General features: G+C 40.8%; 1 protein-coding gene across 1 annotated transcript in view; it reads left to right on the plus strand.

The window, feature by feature from the left end:
• The window catches only part of LOC149197035 (alpha-L-fucosidase 2-like), a 268707-nt gene that overhangs the window by 172823 nt on the left and 72580 nt on the right, over positions 1-23304 (plus strand). Inside the window, exons 4-5 of the mRNA XM_089408531.1 lie at positions 9404-9628; positions 9870-9971. Coding sequence (XP_089264657.1) covers positions 9404-9628; positions 9870-9971 — 327 coding nt within the window. The remainder of the gene's footprint in view (positions 1-9403; positions 9629-9869; positions 9972-23304) is intronic.

Below are 23304 nucleotides of genomic sequence, written 5' to 3' on the forward strand. Positions count from 1 at the left end.
GAGGCTAAAATTTTGACCTGGGAATTGGTGTTTAATATGATTCAATGTTCATTTGAGGATTAACTGCATGAATGTGATCCCTGGTTAATATTTTACGTGGTTGTTTAAAGCATTCATCTTTCAAAATTTTAATTGCTGAAATATTGTTAAGCCATTGCGCGTTTATCGATTATCTCACATTTAGTAAAAGTTTGTTTGAGTTCTCTGATGATAAACGATTGTTTATGAGTTCATATTTCTGCAGCATTTGACAAGTAATCGTTTAATCATTTATCTCATAAGGCACTGGTCTGTTAATCTAATAAAATCTATTTAGTGCTTGCTTCTTTGTGTCTCCCAACCCAACTGGTCCACAGTTGGTCTTCATCATCTCATAGGGTCTACCCCCCTTAGCCGCGGGAGACAGGCTTAAACGGAGAGATTGGGGATCAGGGTGACAGCCCCCGGTCTGAGCGTTGTCGTGACAATCTGTGCGACAACACCGCCCACAGATGATGAGAGGCATTTGGTGTCGCAGCTCGAGGCTATTATTGATACCAGGGAGAGGCAGCTATAGAGTAGGACGGTCTGGGAATTCTTGGTGAGGTGGAAGAATTTACCGGATGAGGATGCCACTTGGGAGAATAAGAAAATTTTGCAGGATCCATCACTTCAGTTGCTTGAGGACAAGCAACATTTTGCCGGGGGAGACTGTAATATTCCTAATTAGCCACGGGTAATTGGAATATTCGATTTTGCAAAATTTTGCCTTCTATACTTATTTATAAATAAAAGGGTGAGGAAAGCGGTACATAATTCACTTTTTGAATAAGGTCACTCCCTAGTAGCACAATGTTGTAACTTAAATGGGGAGCCAAGGGGGCAAAAGACCACGTAGGGAAGGGGGCCCATGTAGACACTTGGAGGGACTGTGCAGATGGAGAAGGAGCACGTGGCAAGAGAGAGGCTACGTTGGAGGAGGTGGGCCTTAGGATTTTGAGAGAGGCCAATGCTATAAAGGAGAGGGGAGCCTCCTCATTTTGGTATTGGATTATGTTGCATTTGAGCTAGTCACTTCGACTTAGAGCATGCTGGCTGTTTAGTCTGTCAGTAGTATTGTTTAGTGCATCGAGTGTCTCCGTTTGGAGATCTGACCGTTACCCCTAGGGGACTTCGAGTGCCTGCTCGGGCAAGGTAGTTTCATCAGTATTTTGCTGGAGGAGCGATTTCTGGAGTTGAGGAGGAGTAGAGCATTTTGATGATTGCGCAGTTTTGAGAGGGGAGGACGCAGTCTCTTTTGGTAGGATCTCCGGATTGGGCTTATTTGGAGGATTTGAGCTTGGAGATTGAGCAAGGGATTAGCCCTTGCATATTGGAGGATTTTGGCAAAGTCTCGGGTAGAGTTTTTGGAGGGTTCTCTTCAGGGGCAGCACAGAGCCTTGAGGGATTGCATAGATCCTCAAGGGGGTGATTTCCGGGGTTCGGTTATTTTGGGAAAGCTTTTTGGGCTTTTTTGGGTTTATTGAGTAGACATTGATTCCAGAGTTTCAGCATTTTTTGAGCAGGGGAACAGAGAGAAATCCTCACTTGATTCCTGCAGCACAACAGTTCTCTGGCAGCTTGGATGCAGTTCTGAGAGAGGCCATTTCCTTACCATTATGAGTGTATTTCTTCACTTGCCTTGTGCAAGTTTAGGTGTTATCTTCCTGATCACCTCTTGTATTCTTTCCATTACTCGGTATGATAAAATGGATTGGCATTTCTCTCTGCATTTCTCTAGTATCTACTTATATTCCATGTATACATTGTTGTATGTTGCACTACTTTTATTTTTATCTCTTTGAGCTCCTCGGCTACTATACCACTTGTGTGTTTTTCTCCTATACTCTTAGGCAGAGTCTGGAAAGGGCTAGGTAGCCTCCAGATCTCGCCCTCTTTTCAGAGGCGACATATCTAGTAAATGCCCTCCCAGTCCATGTCTGGTTGGAGTTTGCTTGTGTGTGTGAGGGATACACCCGATAAGGGATATTACATAGAGGGAGGCTTCTCTTGGGTGGATTGACAGTTGTATGGTTTAAGCTTTCATACGTCATTCACATACATGCATGCTTTAACTGGGAATTAACACAACCTTGCTATCACATTTCATTAAGTTAAAGTTTGTTACAATTTCATTTGAGCTTTGCATTATCTATCTCGTTGTTACTTGAAGCTACAAGCTTACACTTTACTCTGGGCAATTCATCCTTTACATGCAAGTATTTTATATTCTTAACAAACTTTGATTCGTTTCCATTTACCTTCGTAACTTGTTTCACGAGCACTTGAATACATGCTTCAATTTTATGCTACATTGTTATCTTGAATATTGGAGCAATTTATTGTCATTGTCTATTTGAAACAAATTTTACTTTCAAGCAAATTACTTGTATCATTTTAATTCATTGATGAAACACATGCAACACTTGTAAGCTAATTTTATTCCCCCAGTTGAAGTTATAATTGCACACTATTTCATTCTCAAGCATTGCAAATCAATCTGTTTGAAGCATTTGAAATTTTGAACGTATCATTATTTTAATTTGGGGAATTAACACAATTTGTATTTCATCTAGGCATTTTAGTGTAGGAAGTCCCCAAGCCTCGTTAAAATTTTACCTCCAACATAAGTTGGTTGAAGTAGACATCTTAGGGATTTTGTACTCTTCTATTGACTCCTCACTGTGAGATCCATATCATTGGGCGAGAGTGAGGTCCGAGGATTAAAGAGTTAAATTGTAATCTTGTTGTAGAGCTAATTAATAAAATTAACCAAGAGTACTTCCATTACATTTACTTTACTTGTCTCTTGATGGTTTGAGTTTTCATATGCAAAGTCTGTTCCAAAAGCAAGTATTGTAATCATTTCAAACAAGTGTTTTTTTTCATGTTTCGAGTTTAATTGCATATTGATGTGTTGGTTTAGCACTTCCTTTCTTTTACATTTCCAAGTTAATTACTAATTTTTGTGTTTTGGCAAGATATGTTTCATGTGTTTTGATTTATAGAGTTGATTATATCAAAAGAAGTTTGTATTTTACGTATCTTGTTGTAACAATTCTTATTTACATTTCAGGGTGACTTTGTTTTCTCTTTTGAGAGCATTGCATTTTAGTTTGAGCAAATATATTTTTAAATTGTTGAGAAAATTCCTTATAAGGCACTGGTTTTATGGTTTTTATATCATATTAATGATTGGCATTGTTATTTCAAGTTTCTCACTTCATATTTGCTCATAAATCTTTAAAAGTAATCCATTTTCACTATAACACTCTCCTAAAAACTCACATCTTTTAGCTTAACTCTTCATTAGGGATCACCTCCCTTAGCCAACCTAGGAGATAGCTCAAACGGAGGGAGTCGGGATTAGTGTGACAGCCCAATCTGTGAGTTCCCTGCCACCAACCACACCTTGTGGGGTTGAAGGCTTTTCTCACTGACTTGTAGGTAGGTGTAGGCGGCAGGGTCAACAACTCCAATATTCAAGATAACAATGTAGCATAAAATTGAAGCATGTATTCAAGTGCTCATGAAATAATTTACCAAGGTAAATGGAAATGAATCAATGTTTGTTAAGAATATAAAAGCTTGCATGTAAAGGATGAATTGCCCAAAGTAAAGTGTAAGCTTGTAGCTTCAAGCAACAACGAGATAGATAATGCAAAGCTCAAATGAAATTATAACAAACTTTAACTTAATGAAATGTGATAGTGAGGTTGTGTTAATTCCCAATTAATGCATGCATGTAAGTGAATGAAGTATGAAAGCTTAAACCATGCAAATGTCAATCCACCCAAGAGAAGACTCCCGCTAAATGGGGAGATAGGATACCATGGGAGAAATCCCAAGCTCCCACAAACAAATTAGATCTTTTATTAATATTACAATGAGAAGAGGGCCTCTAAAAGTCCTCAACTAAACTTCAAGGAGAGTCCTCACAATAATTGTTTGAAACTTGGACACTAGACCTGATTTCTTGAAAAAGTAATGACAAGATTTCACAAAATTTATGCAAGGGAAACAAGGTGAAAGTTTCCTCCAAATGCCCACGACTTAGAGAGGAAAATGGGCAGCCCTTTAGTGAACTCGACTTGGCCAAAATAAGCCTTAAAAGGGCTCATGACATCCCTTGGAAATTGAAACCCCAACATTTGCCAAAGGCCCTACAAACACTTGCTAGATGTTGCAGGCGGTTGCTCTTCAAAATCTTCCACACAAGAGTTAGCAACCAATCCAAACAATGACTGCAAAATAAGTTAATTATTAGTGAAAAAACAATAAGATAAATTGTATATGTACAATAATAAGTTACAAAATGCTAAGCTAAAGAGTGAGAGTAAGCTTGCGCTCTTTGCTTTGCCATCTTCAAGCTCTTAAATATCGAATGAAAGAAATGAAGTACAATGTTTTTTTAAAAGAGATTTAAATTTAGAAGTGCTCGACTTGTGTACAAGCTATATGCCAAAACCCCTGCAAAACCACTTTATAAGATAAGACAACGAAGGCTTAAAGAACAAATGAGAGCTCCTTTAAGAATGTATCAAGCGTGGGTCGGTGTTGGAATTTCTAAGTCTATCGGTTAGAAATTCTTTCTGTACTATCTGATTTAATTCTTCCTACTTGTTCAGTTACTTAACAAGTTATTTACGATGTAAATACTGAAAATAAATACAAGTACAATATCAACACATACATATCATAAACTGAAAGAAACAAACACACAAGTGACACCGTTGTTTTTGGACTAACGTCCCCGAAAAAACCCAATGCAGGAATATCGGTGTAGCTATTCAAAGGGTTTTATTATTATGCAGTTTTAGAATACAACTAGTGTGCCACAAATGGCTCATCCAACAAAGAATGCCCTCGACAGTGGTACCTCTCAGTCGGAGACAAATATTCTGGCTAAATCACAGGATGAACGATCCCACAACAATAATACAGCTTATGCCGCTTTGCGTCACCCCGATAGGGCTGCGTCACCCTATCCAGCTCTCAAGCTCCAATCTGCCCTACGAAATCTCCCAGCACTGCCTCTAGGATTAGTGTTAGCCTCTTTGGCCCAGCGCCAGCCTATCTGGCCCAGCGTCAGCCTCTTGGGGCTTTGCATCAGCCTCTGGAGCCTCTGCGTCTCACACGCTGGCCCTCCTCAGGCTTTGCGCAACTCCTGATTGCCTCTACATGGCCTATGGCTACCTCTGCGTGGCCTCTAACTGGCTCTGCGTCAAACCTCTCCCGGCTTTTGCATTGATGCTTCCAATACTAACTCTGTCTCTTTGCTATGTATTCACTGCCCCTCAGTTGCAACTTTGATCACTCACTCAATTTCCTCAGCAAACCCTGATCCAGAAAATCGAGTTCTTGATCTCTCTTGGTGTGTTCTCCAACTGACCCTTAAGCCTCCTCGTATAGTTTTCTCGTTGGTCCATCAACGACCGAGATTAAATCTCTAATCAACGTCTAAGATTAAATTTGGCTTGATCCATGACTTTCGGACCATTCTAACTCAGTTTTATATTAATTCACATTAATATTTTATTTTTCCTAAGTTTAGACTTAGGAACTCCTTTAAAAATATTAATTATTTTAATATCTCCCAAACTGGTTAGATTCTGCCCAAACCATTTTTGGGTCTTGGAGATCTCATGTGCTATAGCCTCTCCATCAATTTTCGTGACTAGAGCACATCTGATGCTACTCCAAATCAACAGTTGGTCTCTCCAATGACTTTCCTTCATGTTTGATTTTGGGATCCCAATAAGATGTTCCCTCTACAAAACTTCAGCAAAGAATTAGCTCCATATAGATTTAACAATAAACAATGATAAGAAACTCTAGAAATTTATTTAAAATGAACTAGAGCATTCTATTCCTAGAGCATACTTCTAAATCACATGTCAATGCAAGAGAGCTTTACATTAACAAATCTACAAGAGCATATGGAAACAAATTAGATCAAAGCATGAATAAAAGGAATTATACCAATGACCAACAATTCATTGCACTCCCAAAGGAGGAACACCTCATGAATGAGACCCCATAGTTTTTATGGATATTTTTGAAAGTGTGCAAGGCAGCAGTGCTTCCGCAAGCATAATCTCTGGTATCAATATGATACAAATGAGAGCTCAATGCTCTATTATATAGAACTATGGGAGCCAATCCCAATGTAAAAGTGATTAAACAAGTGGCATGAGGTGACAATCCCAAAGAGAAATTCGAATTTGTTGAATGGAGCTCCAATACTAAGTGTAAAAATCGAATTTTGGCAAGTGGACATCATTTTCTTCTTCCCTTATGTGCCAAAATCGAATTTTATGATGGAATGACAAGTGTATATGGGTGGTAACCAATGTGGGGAGAATTTCCCACAAATATCTCCACCAAATATTCTCCCAAATCCTCCCAAATGTGCATTAACTTCAGAAATTCGAATTTCCAAGTAAGCAGCTTTCTCATTTAATGCCAAAAATTCGACTTTATTTGAGCACATGTCCTTTCTTTGATTTTAGGAGTCCACATCACCTGGAGACTTCACTTTAACTTCCCCATAATTTTCCACCTCATTTTTACAAGATTTAGTATGTGTGGATATTTTTTTCCCCATTTATTTAATTTATGACTTAATTAATTGCCAAATTTCCCACTAAACTTAGGAAAGTGGGTTTTGAGAGTTAAAAACACATTTTTAACTCCTCAAAGTCTGTAATAGTAGAAAGTTGAGGGTGATAGGTGCAAATTTCATTACTCATACCCCATTCAACTTCTCTAGACATCACTTATTACATTACAAATACAATTTTATTAACAATTTCTGTAATGCGGAAAAGCTAAAAGGTTAAAAAATGACTACCTAGACTTAACCAAATTCCACGGAATTTTTTGTGTGATTTAGTATGGTAATATACATCGACTTTAGACACTAAGATGTGTTAGGGGCTCAACCCTCAAACCGTCAGCCCGACTTTGGGATAAAACATAAGCGAAAAACCCAAAAAATTATCCGCCTCTGGAAAAGAAGGGATAATTAACCAGATAAAAAAACACTCCAAGGTGTAGTCCTTTGTTGATTGAGTCCCAACATCCTAGGCCTGTTACAGACTCAAAAACTCATCATTACTAGTATCACTTATGACAATTCCCCGTAGGGTGTGAAATGTGGTTACAAGAAAGATGATGAGAAGATAGAAGTGGAGTTAAAAAACTCTGTGACTGATGATATCTGATGGTACAAGTGTCCTATGGATCATCCTTGGGCATGGAGTTTTTCATTTAATCATCAAGTGCCACTCCAGTGTCAACAACCAGCATATTATGAGATCAATGAAATAGCACTTTCCTTTATGAATGACTATGAGGTAGGGCAACAAAGTACCACTTACCCCTTTTCAAGATTGGTACAATGAGGAACAAGGGTGGGAGGTGGGAAAATACAACAATCATACATCATGGAAAAAGGTCATGGATGAGGAAAAAGAGGAGGGAATAGGGGAGTCATGCCTGCACCACTTGGTATTTCCTTCTATCACGATATGGAGAAGTCAACTATCATGCTCAATAGATTTTCTTTCACAGCTTTCTTAGTCATGCAACTCTCCTTGATGTCCCTAGGGACATGCTAGGAACTACACAACTGGGGAGACAGATCAAGGACTGTATCATTGGGTTAGGTTGACCAGACTGAAATTCTGTAGCAACTCAATAAAAAAACAACCTGAAATTCTGCAGCAACTCAATAAAAAATGCACTAGAGCAAGAAAGAAGAATATACCCAAGTAGAAATGTCTAACACAAGAAATGCATGAGTACACATAAAAGAAGGAAATTCCAGGCATAAGAGGATGCTAAAGATTTAGGTTCCCTTGACACTTTGTACGAGAGATCAATAGGATCATGACATGAGATTACTTCAAGGAGTTACCGATTCACCGTTGTTAGAAAAGATTCAAAGAAGATCGTGACATTAAATCATACAAATGAGATTTGAGTTGTGTATTTATACACAACTCAAGTGAGGTGTCCTTCGAAGAGGGGATTATGAACCCGTATAACAAGAGCACACTCCGCAGGATAAATATTGAGCTACATATCAAGTTTGACTAAGTCGACCTTAACAATATGCTTGGTATAGAGTAATATAATTGAAGTAAAGTGTGGCCTTAGCCATAATTACATGTACATAGTGATACATATCAGTATGTCATTGCACATGTACAGATTATAAATTGTCAGTGACTCAGTTTCATGATTATACATGTGCAAGAGAAAAGGTTGGGTGGGTATACATATTTTTGACAAAACTCGAGATGAAAACAAATTAGATCTGTATCTTTTTCTTTTAAAATTATCTTAGAGTGGACTACTTAACAATATCAACTTTCCTTAGGTGAGGAGCGGTTAGAAAAGCTTGGCATGAGAAGAGCTGATAATAATGGACAGCGTATTTTTAGTCCTCATCCATAAGACATATTGTATTTAATTAGTTGCCCTACTATCATGTTGTGATCCTGTTAGTTGAGTGTTGAAGTATTTTTAATGGTGAGGAACAGAGTCATGATTTGGAAAATATTTATGAGAAGAACAAAATATTTTGAGAAATGGTTTGGAGTTTCTAATAGTAGTGCAGAATTAGTATTACAATGATAGAAAATGTGCTTTAGAAGGTAATTGATAGTGAAGTTTCTAAGAAAACTCAGAAAGGAGAAAATACTAAGAGCACCTCCATGTCTGTAGCTGATTCTGCATTATTCATACACCTTTTGGAAAAGCTTTAAGGGATTTATATGTATACTTAAGAAAGGAGTCAAATAATCATTTGATTCCGGAAGTCTATTTTTTTCCCCTAAAATTTAACTACTCACCCCACACTCCTCTTGAGTGAGAATCAGCTGTTTCTCATGGTTCATGACCTCAGCAACATTTGAGTAACAGAGAGTGAAATATGGCACAAGTGGGATTTGAACCTGGGTAGGGAGGATAATATTTCTTGTCCCTAACCACTCGAACTATACCTAATTGACAAAACTTGAAGTCTACTTCCCTAACTCTTCTAATATATGCATGAACCACATTATATGTTCTAAGGTCAATCCTCACAATTCTTCTATATCCATATCAACATATGCTGGATTCACTGCCATTAGCATCTTTCTATACATGTTGCATCTGATTATGAAGTGTGAATGTGCACATATAAAAATATCGCAAACTTGTTTCATTCAAAATCTCATGATGTTGTGTCTTATATTGTATGTGGGTCATAGGGGTCCTCTTATAGTAATTTCTGAAGTTCAATTCATGTGTTGGCCAAAGTAAGATACACCTGATTTCGATAGTTGCATACTTGCAATCATAGGAATGCTAATCTTTTGTGTTGTCACAGTAGGGATTTTTAGAGCGTAAGGCATACCCATTGCTGAAAAGCTGTGCTACGTTTCTATTGGACTGGTTACTGGAGGATACTAAAGGTATGCTTGTGACAAATCCGGCAACTTCTCCAGAGCATCAATTTATTGCTCCAGATGGTCAGAAAGCTAGTGTAAGCTTTGCAACTACAATGGACATGGCAATCATAAGAGAAGTATTTTCAGCAACTATTTCTGCAGCTAAGGTATGCCCCTGCCCTTGACAATATTTCCCTGGATATATTCGGCATAAGTATCATGTTCAAATCATGTAACCAATATTTCCAGTTTTGCCATTCCTCAAAACGAATTGAAGTGAGCATCAAGATGATTTTGTCCCTGATTATTAAGTTTTCAACTGCATATCATTGTAGTTCAAATAAGTGAATTACAAGCTACATGCTTATATGCTTGAATGCTAAGTAATAGTGATGCTTTTTTGTTCAGGTATTGGGAACCACAAGTGATGATTTAATTTCAAAACTCGAGGATGCAGAACCCAAGCTTTTTCCTCCAAAAGTTTCTAGGGATGGTTCCTTAATGGAATGGGTAAGGCAATCCGACATCTAACTTGTGAAGGAAAAATGACTTTTTAGTTTTCTAATATGTTATTTGTGAAGTCTTTACTGTCCCCGCCACATATCTGTTAAGAAATGTATGCGATGTTACTTTAAGTGTTTGTCTCTATAAACCTTGGAAACATGTGTCACAGATAATTCTATGGTTGGTCTGCAAATAGAAAAGTTCTTCCCAAGTTTACATTGCAAAGTTAGAAAGATATTTTTGAAGCTATTCTACTTTGCTTGATAGTTGGGCTTTGTCAGAATATACAGACAAACGTTTCGTCAAGCTTGGCAGTTTATGATTTATTGTGTTGAATTCTAATGATCATCTGAGGAGCCAACTTATAAGCTCAACTTCAGCATAGCTAGAAACGTTTCATGACACTCTCACAACTTATGACAAAATGGTTTAAAGGAAAGAATATAATATACAAAATTTTAATGGTAATAACTTGTCCGAAGTATAATTTCTAAATGTTAATGATATATTTATTATATTCGATAAACAATATCAGATAATTAAAACCAGAAAGGACGGTCTATGTTTGCGGAGTGTTACTCCTCATATTCACATGATTGATGAGATTTTATCACATGACAGGTTTTGTCGGGACAACGATGAGCTTGAGATGCATATCTTTTATTTGTGCTTGATGCATCTTGTGATAGTGATGATTGTGGATCTTCCATGCTGTTGCATGAGATGTTGATTCAGTAGACTGTAGTTGGATGCTTTCTTCCTAATGGTATATTGCTTGGTGTTGATCAATGGTGATGACATGCTCCTTGCTGCTGTGATGTGATATTGTGGTTGTCTTCGTTATTTTTGAATCAGTTTACTTGGTGATGCTAGCGCCTTGCTTCATGGTGTTGTTGTTTGCATGGACACTTGGTCATGACTCTCATGGAAGAGCACTCTGGTATTTTACATGTCTAATCTACTTTCATGGTGATGTTGAATCATTGATGATTGACAGAATAGACAAGTGTTTTCATGGAGCACTCACCTCCTTGCCATACTTTGGAGCACCTTTGGGGGTTTTCCTATGGTTTTGGTGGTGACATGCTATCTGATTCTTGTAATGGAGTGTCCTTGCTTGTAAGGTGTCTATTCCGCTCTCTTCTAATATTTGATTCGATAGACAGCTCATCTTGTAGAGTGCTCCCCTCTTGAGCATATCTAGATATGAGCTTTTGATGGAGTACCCAAGTAATTAAGTTGTCTATTCTGTTTCTACTGTCATATTGGATGTAACAGAGTTAATGTTGGAGAGTGCTCATATTGTTGTGCATCTTGGACTCTTGGAGAGATGTAGGGTTTCAGGTTAGCATTTGGCATAGTTGAGGGCATCACACGTTTTGGGCATGGTGAGTTGGTTTTTTTTTGTCTATGATGGTCCTATGACATGCTTGATTATATCCACACTTCGTCTTGGTGAGTTCTCCCTTCTTTCACAACTTTCGAGGATCTAGCTCAACATAGAGGTGGTTTTCAACCTAATCATGGTGATGGATGACATGGCAGTTACCTCTTGTATTTGCATGAGTGGTAGTTACATATTGTAGGGTTAATTCACAAAGATGTTGTTGATACACACCTTATTTTTCTTTGCTTGAGGATGTTCAAGCATAGTGGTCCTCCTTGACAGGTCGTTTGTGTGAAAATTCGCTTGAAATGCTACAACTAGAAATAATTCTTCTAACTGCTAATTTAATTATACAGTTTATTTTGTTTATGACAAAATAACAAATTATTCACACTGCAATTTCTTCACCAAATAAAATACCGCAGAAGCAAAAATAGGAACTGAAAAATGTTAACGCACACATAAAAATTGATGCATTTATTTTTGGACAAATGTTCCCAGAAAAACCCAATGTGGGAAAACTAGTACAACAGCTAAGGGTTTTATTATTATGCAACAATGAATTTTGAATACAATAAATTTGGATGCCCAACTGGCTATCTAATCTGAAAGAAATACCAGAAAAATCACCCGAGGGAATTTACCCTTGTCTCCAAGCAATATTGGCTCAAAACTGACAAGTCGAATCAAGCCGTCCAAACCCTTTGCGCAGGCCCTGCATCACGTTTGCGCAACTTGTCACACCCTCAACCCGGAATAGCTGCTACTCAAGTTGTCCTGCCTATCGCTGACTGTGGAAGTGTCTCTCTCGCCTACGGGAAAATCCTCCCGGTCTCTAGAAATTGAAACAACCTCCTCTCTAGCTAAATTGAACTGCCTCTTTGAGGCTCTATGAAGGACTTGTGTTGCCTCTTGAAGAAAATAATTCAGCCTGCTCTCTTGCCTCTCGGGAACTGGAAAATCTTCCTCCGGATCACTGTGTCTACCCCTCTCTAGCCCTGCGTCTTCTTTGTGGCTCAAACTCTATTGCTTGCTAGCGCGAACTACCTAAGGTTCTCGCACTGCTAGCTCTCACTCACTGTGATGTGTGTTTCTCCATCTACCCATCAACCTCATTTTATAATCTCTAGATGGGACTCCAAAGACCAAGATTAAAACTTAATCGATCGCTGAGATCATCTCTAAGTCGATCCGTGTGAGTTTCTAGAGAATTCTCATGTTTCTCAATTAATTGCTATTAACTAACCAGTTTGCCTAAGTTAGACTTAGGAAAAATTTAAATGATGTTCAATTAATTTAATTGAGCTATCTCTAGGTGGAATTTCCAGAAATGCTTTCTTGGTTTTGGAGAACAATTGTGTTTTAGCCTCTCCACAAAGTTTCGAGACTAGAACACAATTCGATGCTACAAAAACTAACACTCCCTCTTAGCGAGGAAGGTGTTCTCCAACTCTGTCTCCATAACAACTACCCATGCTGCTGATGTCTGACAATTGTAGCTGCCTGCTGCTACCCGTCAACCACTGTGCTAACTTTGATTCATCTACCACTCATTATAGTTGAACTATGATACATCTGCATTGTACAACTTGTATCGCTGCCAACTCTACATCTACATTGCAATCCAACTAACACTCCCTCTCACTGTTGTTGCTGCTACTGAAACTATTGCAACTGAGAAGCATCCAAAATGCTGAATAAACTGTGAGCAGATGTTGCAACTGTCCCTTGAGTCTTTGACTGCTACTAGCTTCTATGATGTCTATTGGGAAATCTGCGTTGCTGCTGACTCTACACTATGGCTCCTGCACTGCTATCAACATTGCTCTGCGCTCCCAAGCATCTGACTGCAACTAGTTGTTGATTTGGTGTAGCATTGGATGTGCTCTAGCCATGAAAATTGGTGAAGAGGCTAAAGCACATGAGATCTCCAAGACTCAGAAATGGTTTGGGGAGATTCTACCCGGTTAAGGAGATATTAAAATAATTAATATTTTTAATGGAGTTCCTAAGTCTAAACTTAGGAAAAATTAAATATTAATGGGTATTGATATAAAACTGGGTTAGAAGGTTCCAAAAGACATGGATCAAGCCAACTGTAATCTTAGCTGTTGATTAAAGATGTAATCTCGACTGTTGAAGGACCAACACGAAAAGTATAAGAGGAGGCTTTAGGGTCAGTTGGAGAATACACTAGTGATCAGTCATTCGATTTACGAGAGCGGGGTTTGCTAAGTAAAGTCAAATCATTTATTAGTTTGCAGCAAGGGGCAGTGAGTATTGGACAGAGAGGCAAAGATAGTGCCGAAAGACCAACGCAGAGGTAGACGCAGAAGCCAGAGAAGGCCATGCAGAGCCCGACAGAGACAACGCAGAGCCAGAAGGGGTTGTGTCATCCATGCAGAGGGCAGCAGGAGTGACACAGAAGGCCGTAGGGGCTGTGCAGTGCCTCAAAGGGTTGACACAGATGGTTTTGAGGCTAACACAGAGGCTAGGAGGGCTAACGCAGTGCATCAGTTGTGCTAGATAGGGTTTTGTGGGGCAAATTTTCTAAATATTTGCTTCTGAATAGACAGGTATTACTGCTGGTTATTTTTCTCTGTCGAGTGAGCCTGTTTGGCACCCAGTTGTACTCAAGGATAGATTGCATAATAAAATGAATGCTCAGAATTGTTGCACCGTTTTTCTCGCATCGGGTTTTTCCGGGGACGAGTTGTCCAAAAATAACGCTGTCACTTGTGTGTTTGCTATTTCTTTCAGTTGTTGATCTGTAGATGGTTGAGATTGTATTACATTTATTTCGATGTTAATATGTTTAAATAACTTGTTCGTAATTAACAAGTAGGAGAAATAAACCAGAAGAATACAGATAAAATTTGTAATGGATAGACTTAGAAATTTCAACATGGTGTCAAAGCGTGGTTACAGATCACAAGAGAACTGAAGGCATCAACTGAAGCAGAGGATTTGCAATAAAATAGTTGTCCTGAGTGACAAAAGTTGTTCCTTGCAGAAAGCGACAGAAGAAGGGTTGACGCAGAGGGATTGTGTCATTAGTTCGGGGTAGAGAGTGGCCAGCACAGATGCCGAGGAGGGCAGAAAAGGGCTCACGCAAAGCCACACAGAGACCAGGAGGGTTGACGCAGTTGGCTGAGGGAGCATTTTATGCAGTGTTGGGATTGCGCAGAACCTAAAGGCTCACTCCTTCAGTTGTTGGGGCATAGGAAGCTGTGGGCAAATTGTGGGGAGGGAAGCTACTCGGGTGTTGTAGGCAGAACAGTATGTAACGTGGCAAAACCAAGGTAGATGGAGTCGCTACTGAGGCGGATTTCTAGTCAAGGAATCCAGATCAGTGTTGCAGGTGCATAGAAGATTAGAGAGGTGCGACTTGATGATTGGCAGGAGGATTTCCAGAAGGGAAATCGAGACTCAGAGGGAGTCTAATAGAGAACTTCCAGGCGGGAAGTAGAGAGACTCAACAGGAGTCGAAGAGAGAACTTCCGGAGGGAAGTAGAGAGACTCAGAGGAGTCGACAGGAGGAGCAGAGAGATGGCCATGAATGGACTGAGGGATCAGGACAGGCTGGACGGGGCATCCAACTTTGTGGTTTGGAGGGCTAGGATCCTGTCCATTCTAGATAGACATCGCATCAAAGCCTTAGCCTTGAGAACAGTGGTGATCCCAGTTGACTTGACTGATAATGAAAAGTTCGAGGAGGCAATGGTGAAGGCGAAATGCATCATCCTTGATGGGGTTGAGGATCATGTGGTGCAACATATTGCCGAGAAGTAGATGGGAAAGGAAATGTCGGATGCCTTGAAGAAATTGTACTAGCATACTTCCGTGCAAAGGAAGATGTTACTTGAGAATTAGCTGCGGTCATACTAGATGTAGAAGGGGGAGCAGATAGATCACTTCCTCAGTATATTGAAGGAGATTTGGGACCAACTAACTTCCATAGGGGCCACGCCGGATTAGGAGTTGATGGTGAAGTCTGGACTAAACGTAGTCTCCGAGGAGTGGGAGACATTTTTCCAGAGCATACTGGGCAGCGCGAATCTTCCAGATTGAGAAGAATTGTGTGCGGCTCTTCACCAAGAAGAGATCACATGGCTAAGCAAGACGGGAAGTAGTAACAAAGGAGTTTGAATCAAGAAGGAAGAGGAAGAGGATGTAGCTCAGGCATCTGCGGGAAAGCAGGAGAAGAGGAAGAAAAAGGACCTCTCCAAGGTTATGTGCTTCAACTGTGGGGAATTGGGTTGTTATGCGAACCAGTGTTTGAGGAAGAAGAATAAGGGAGAGGCGTCTGACTCCAAGGAAGCGCCAACGAAGGCGGAAAAGGAGGTAGAATAGGATGACAATTGTGCCACGAGTGCTCATGTACCTCTAAAGAAGAGTTGGGGAGACGTTGTGCTGTAGTCAGGAGGACTACAGGCGATGAGGGGCAGGATCCTTGAGGTACCCAAACTCTTGGATTAGATCCTTGCTATGGGAGTCCTAGAGTGAGAAGTAGTAGGACTAACAGATGTCGGTAGAAACGAATGCGGATGAAGCGGCGGAGAGTGCTACAGTGCAGGAATCTCGGGCAACGCAGAGCTAGCAGGTTGCAGTAGTGCGAGAGGCACAAAGAGGGTTGTAACAATGTAGGATAGCAAAAGGACGTTTGCAGCAGTGCGAGAGGCCGGGATTTGTTGCAGCAGTGCAAAGGAAGTAGAGGGAGCACGTGTTAGCAGCAGAGAGAGCTTCAGCGTCGGGAGTGCTTCTAGCCTGACAGGGATGTCAGAAGTTGGGAGGATCAATGACTTACTTCTCAGTAACTGAGTTACAGTGCAGTATCATGATGCAGCATGATGAGAGGGGGTTTCAGTGCAGATGCAGTGTTGGGAGAAAGGACCAGCAGCAACACGAATGCAGAGGCAGTTGCCGTACGGATGTAGCAGTGGCAGTGGCAAGGCCATGGGTAGCAATACATGGTGCAGCAATGCAGAGGATGTTGGGCTGGGAGGCCTAGCATCAACACAGGTGCCAGTGCCGTATAATCAAAGTGATGCTTACTTTGGAGTATTACTAGAGCACAATCCTCGCTAATAGGGAGTGTTGATTTGGGGTAGCATCGAATGTGCTCTAGCCATGAAAATTGGATGAGAGGCTAAAGAAAATGAGATCAACAAGACCTAGAAATAGTTTTTGTAGATTCTATCCGGTTATCGAGATATTAAAATAATTAATATTTTTAATGCGTTTCCTAAGTCTAAACTTAGGAAAAATAAAATATTAATGGGTATTAGTATAAAACTGGGTTAGAAGGTTTCGAAAGACATGGATCAAGCCAAATATTATCTTAGCCTTTGATTAGAGATGTAATCTCGACCGTTGAAGGACCAACAGGAAAAGTATAAGAGGAGGCTTTAGAGTCAGTTGGAGAATACACCAGAGTGATCAATCATTCGATTTACTAGAGCAGGGTTTGCTAAGTAAAGTCAAATCAATGATCAGTTTGCAGCGAGGGGTAGTGAGCACTGGACAGAGAGGCAGAGATGGTGTTGAGAGACCAGCGCAGAGGCAGAGAGGCAGACGCAACAGCCAGAGCAGGCCACGTAGAGTCCATCAGAGATAGCGTTGAGCCAGAAGGGCTTGCGTCATCTACGCAGAGGACAACAGGAGTGACGCAGAAGGCTGTAGAGGTTGCGTAGTGCCTTAGAGGGGTGACACAGAGGCCAAGAGGGTTGACGCAATGCTTCAGTTGTGCTGGAGAGGGTTTTGTGGGGTAGATTTTCTGAGTATCTACTTCCGAATAGGGAGGTATTATTGCCAGTGATTTTTCTTTGTCGGGTGAGCCAATTTGGCACCCAGATGTACTCGAGGATAGACTGCATAATAAAATAAACCCTCAGAATTGCTACACCGGTTTTCCTGCATTGGGTTTTTCATGGGACGAGTTTTCCAAAAATAACGATGTCACTTGTTTGTTTGCTATTTCTTTCAAATGTTGATCTGTAGATGGTTGAGACTGTATTGTGTTTATTTTGATGTTTATATGTTTGAATAACTTGTTTGTAGTTAACAAGTAGGAGAAATAAACCATAAGAATATAGATAAAATTTCTAATGGATACACTTAGGCAACTGTCACTTTGGAACTGACTACATCATATGAAAATGATCCTCCTGATACTAAATACTGTGGGTCCTTGTAGCAAGGTAATGATCCATGAGGAACCACCATTCGATGCTCACCTCAATGGACCCTGTCGAAATATCTGCGCAACTTTGGGACTAAAGCTCAATATAACGCCATGTCTCTCCTGTTGGAATTTCTAAGTCTAGAGACCCTTCATGCTTTCTGATTTATTTTTGCCTACTTGTTCGGTTTAATTAACAATTTATTTACCATGTAAATACTGAAAATAAATACAAGTACATGCTCAACACATTACAGATCATCAACTCAAGGAAAAACAAGCACACAAGTGACATCGTTGTTTTTGGACCAATGTCCCCGGAAAAACCCAATGTGGGAAAACCGGTGCAACTATTTGAGTGTTTTATTATTAAGCAGTTTCAGAATACAATCTGGGTGCCAAACCGGCTCACCCAACAGAGAATGATCTTGGCAGTATTACCTCTCAGTCGGAGACAAATATTTTGGCTAAAACCTTGGATGAATAATCCCACAACTCTCAGCTCTAATTTGCCCCATGAAAAACCCTGGCATCTGCCTCTAGAGGCACTGTGTCAACCTCTAGAGCCTTTGCGTCACCCACGATGGCTCTTTGAGGCACTGCGCAACTCCTAGTTGCCTCTGCGTGGGCCCTAGTTGGCTCTGCGTGGTCTCTAGCTGGCTTTGCGTGGCCTCTAGCTAGCTCTGCGCCCCTCTCTTCCAGCTTCTGCGTTGATCCTCGTGGTACTATCTCCGCCTCTCTGCGTCTGTATTCACTGCTCCTCAGCTACAACTCTTATCACTCCTTCGATTTCCTCAGCAAACTCTGCCCCAGAAAATCGAATTCTTGATCAACTCGGTGTGTTCTCCAAGTGACCCTCAAGCCTCCTCTTATACTTTTCTCGTTGACAATTCAACGACCTAGATTAAGTCCCTAATCAACGGCTAAGATTAACTCTGGCTTGATCGATGACTTTTGGACCCTTCGAACACAGTTTTATATTAATTCACATTAATATTTTATTTTCCTTAAGTTTAGACTTAGGGACTCCACTAAAAATATTAATTATTTTAATATCTCCCAAATTGTTTAGAATCTGCCCAAACCATTTTTGGGTATTGGAGATCTCATGTGCTTTAGCCTCTCCACCAATTTTCGTGGCTAGAGCACATCCAATGCTACCCCAAATCAACATTCCCACTTAGCGAGGATTGTGCTCTAGTAATACTCCTCACTGAGTATCACCCTGATCATCTAGTATTGGTCCTGGTGCTGATGCTAGCCCTGTTGCCCAACAGCCTCTGCACCCCTGCATCATGTACTGCTACCCATGGTCCTGCCACTGCCAGTGTTGCGTCCGTACGACAACCCCTCTCATGATGTTGCATCGTGCTGCCCATAACACTGCCACTGCTAACTGCTGCACTACAACTCAGTTACTGAGAAATAAGTATCTGATCTCCCAAATATGACATCTCCGTCAGGTCAGAGACACTCACGAAGCTGAAACTCCCTTATTCGCTGACAAGTGCTCCCTCTCTGACCTCTGCGCCAATACAACCACTCCATGCATCTCGCACTGTTGCCTCACACTGTCTTGGGAATCCTGCACTGTAGCTCCCTCTGTCACTCCTTCCTCCTTCGTCTCTACTGATATCCGCCAACACTGCTAATTGTTGTTGCACTAATCGCCAAAAAATCGCGATAAAATCGTTTTATCGCGATTTTTTCAAAAAGAAGATAAAATCGGGTTTTTTTTGCCGATTTTTATGAAAAAATCGTGGAAATTTTATTTTATTTATTATTTTTTTTGTTTATTCTTTTTCTCTTTTATGAGGAGGAGGAGGTGACCCAAGCTACCCTTGTCACAATTAGAGGACGTGGTCTACCTCCTGTAGCTCCTAGTTCTTCAGCTTCTAAAGCACAACAGAGTCTACTGCCAACTCCACCAACATCTACATCTATGGGGGCAAAGGAAATCAATACTATTAGACTTTAGTTATTTGGTTCATTTCATTGTATATGACATCATGACTCATGATATGGGATACATTATTATATTTTTTGTTGATATTTTGAGGCTGAGTTGGGAGTCATGAGTAAGGACTTACTATTCAGGACATGATTCACTGTGTGTGATGTGGCACTAGAAATGATATTAAACATCTTATATATTAGTTATTTTATCATATTTATGTGTCAATGTATTTATTTTATATTGTAGATGCTTTAGATATTAAAAAAATTGCAAAAAAATGAATATTTTTGTATGTTACGATTTTTTCCCGATTTTTACCGATTTTTACCTGATTTTTACGATTTTTATTTTATTTTTTCGCTGCGCCAATAATATCCTGGTAACGATTAGTGCAACATTGCTACTACTCCTCTTCAGTGCTCCTGTAGCCTGGTATAATCCAGGAGGTTGGGTATCTCAAGGATCCTGCCCCTCATTGCCCGTACTCTGTTTGAGTATAGCTTGATGTCTCCCACTTCCGCTCAAGTGGCGAGTGAGCACTCATGGCACAACCATCATTTGTCTCCACTTCCTTCTCTGCCCTTGCTGGTGCAACCTTGGTGTTGGAAGCCTTTCCCTTGCTCTTCTTCCTTGGACACTATGTTGCATAACGACCTAGTTCCCCCTAGTGGAAGCATTTGACCTTGGAGAGGTCCTTCTTCTTCCATTTTTCCTACTTTCCCTCAGATGCTAGGGCAGCATCTTACTCCCCCACATTCTTGATTCTAACCCCCTTGCCGCTGCTTCCTACCTTGGTCAGCCTTCTGATCTGTTCTCGGCGAAGAGTCGCCCATAGTCCTCCCAATCTGGAAGGGTTGCCCTGCCCAGTATGCTCTGGACAAACACCTCCCAGTCTTTTGAGACTGTGTTCAGGGCTATTCTCACCATCATTTCTTAATCCAACATGGTCCCTATGGAAGTCAACTGATCCCGGATCTCCTTCAATCGATCGAGGAAGGTGTCGATCTGTTCTCCCTTCTGTATCTGGTATGACCGCAGGTGATTTTCTAGTAGCATCTTCCTTTGCACGGAAGTATGCTGATATAACTTTGTTAGGGCCTCCCACTTCTCATTTGCCATATTCTTCTTGACAATATGTGGTACTACATGGTCCTTCACCCCGTCAAGGATGATGCTCTTGGCCCTTGCCATTGCATCCTCGTACCTATCGTTATCAGCTGGGTCAACTGCGACCGCTATTGTCCTCAAGGCGAATTGCTTGAGATGGTTCTTGTCTAGAACAGATAAGATTCTGGCCTTCCAGACTACGAAGTTTGAGGTTGTGTCCATTCTGTCCTTGTCTCTTACTCCGTTCATTGCCATCTCGCTGCTCCTCTACTTCCCTCCTGGAAGTTCTTGGTGTGACTCCCTCGTAGCCTCGATTTCCCTCTTGTAAACCCTTCTGCCAATGTCGAGATGCCCCCACTTTGATCGTTAGCGCAGCGGCACCACTGATTCGGATTTCTTGGCTAGAAATCCTCGGTAGCAACTCCCTCCTCCTTGGTCTTGCCCTATTAGGTACTGTTCTCACTATAGTACTACACCAACTTCACTCTGCAACTTACCGACAGCCTCCTAAGCCGCAACAAACTGAAGGTTAGAGCTTCTAGGGTCTGCACAATCCCGACACCAGCAAAATCTGCACCTCCTGGCCACGGGCGTCAATCCTCCCTGACTGAGAAAGATGATCGGGCACTGTGTAGCTCGAGTCTGCTCCCCTCTACCACTTCGCTGATCCTCTTCCCGACTCAAACTTGATGACGCAGGCATTGCGTCACCCCTTCCTTGCTACTTCTCTGCTAGGAACGACTTCTGTCGCTAGGGACAACTGTTTTTTGCTGTTGCTACTTTGCTCGGCTGATGTCCTCAGTTCTCCTGTGATCTGCAGCCACGCTTTGATACCATGTTGGAATTTCTAAGTCTAACTGTTAGAAACCCTTCATGTACTTTTTGATTTATTTATGCCTACTTGTTCGGTTTAATTAACAAGTTATTTACCATGTAAATATTGAAAATAATTAGAAGTACATGCTCAACACATTACAGATCATCATTTGAAGGAAAAACAAGCACACAAGTGACACCGTTGTTTTTGGACCAATGTCCCCGACAAAACCCAATGCGGGAAAACCGGTGCATCTATCTGATGGTTTTATTATTAAACAATTTCAGAATACAATCTAGGTGCCAAATCGGCTTATCCAACAGAGAATGATCTCGGCAGTATTACCTCTCAGTGGAAGACAGATGTTCCGGCTGAAACCCCAGATGAACAATCCCACAGTTCTCAGCTCCAATCTGCCCCATGAAAAACCCTAGCATCTGCCTCTAGAGGCACTGCGTGAACCTCTAGAGCCTTTGTGTCACCCACGCTGGTTCTCTGAGGCACTACGCAGCGCCTGGCTGCCTCTGCGTGGGCCCTAGTTGGCTCTGCGTGGCCTCTAGGTGGGTCTACGTCCCTCTCTCTTAGCTTCTGCGCTAATCCTCTTAGTACTCTCTCTGCTTCTGTATTCACTGCCCCTCAGTTGCAACTCTGATCACTCCTTTGATTTCCTCAGCAAACCCTACCCCAAAAAATCGAATTCTTGATCAACTTGGTGTGTTCTCCAAGTGACCCTGAAGCCTCCCCTTATGCTTTTCTCGTTGACAATTCAACGGCCTAGATTAAGTCCCTAATCAGCTGCTAAGATTAACTCTGGCTTGATCCATGACTTTTGGACCCTTCTAATAGTTCTATATTAATTCACATTAATATTTTATTTTCCCTAAGTTTGGATTTAAGGACTCCATTAAAAATATTAATTATTTTAATATCTCGCAAACTATTTAGAATCTACCCAAACCATTTATGGGTATTGGAGATCTCATGTGCTTTAGCCTCTCCACCAATTTTCGTGGCTAGAGCACATTCGATGCTACCCCAAATCGACATCTCCTGGAGGTATAGTTGAATACATGGCGAATTGTTCCTCCAACTGGGAGGACACCTAGTTTATTGCTATGAATGCTACTACTTGTGTTGCGAATACAATAGGGAAATGAATATGTTAATTCTCTTAACTTGATAACTGTTTGTGTTACCTTCTACTTATTTTCTTTGTTCCTTATTATTCCAATGTGCAATACATCAAACAACTACCAAAACAGTAAGAATGGTGGCACGATATATAGGCTGCAAGCCAGGGAAAAAACTTGTCCTCATGAGAGGAAAACCTGTAAATCTCTTCTTATCTTTCAGATCTTTGAATTGACAAATACCATGACCTAGAATTAGAAAAATACCCTCCAAAATCAAGTCTACCACGGCCTCCTACTGCAATATCTTTGACCTCCCAGTAGATCCGAAATTTTGCTGCCAACAATTGCTGCTGCTTCTCTAGGAGACTTTGATCTCCCTCTAATAGCCTTCCTCTTGACTTTGCTTTCTTTGACTTGAGTCCTAGGGTTAGTAAGATGTCTTAAGAGACCTTCACTTGCCTTCCCTTCTCTTCTGCGTCGAAAATCGAACCCCAAAGGATCCAACGCACAAACCCTAACTTCAATCTTCCTAGAAGAATACATAAGGCCCATAAACACTTGACTTCTTCGACTTCCTCTTCTTCACACTTGCTTCTTTGACTTCTCCTTCTTCTACTTCTTCGCATAAGAGTTGAGAGAGTGAGTGATACAAATGGAGGACAAATTTTTCTTTATATATAGGCTTCCTCAAGGGTGGACATGGCTCTTCATGTAGGCCAACTTAGCAGCTCCTTAGGCCGACTTGATCTTGGAGGTA

This window comes from Pinus tabuliformis, chromosome 2_2 (assembly GCF_031772625.1).
Source record: "Pinus tabuliformis cultivar Carrire ecotype Pingquan chromosome 2_2, CPIR1, whole genome shotgun sequence".
NCBI classification, from domain to species: Eukaryota; Viridiplantae; Streptophyta; class Pinopsida; order Pinales; family Pinaceae; genus Pinus; species Pinus tabuliformis.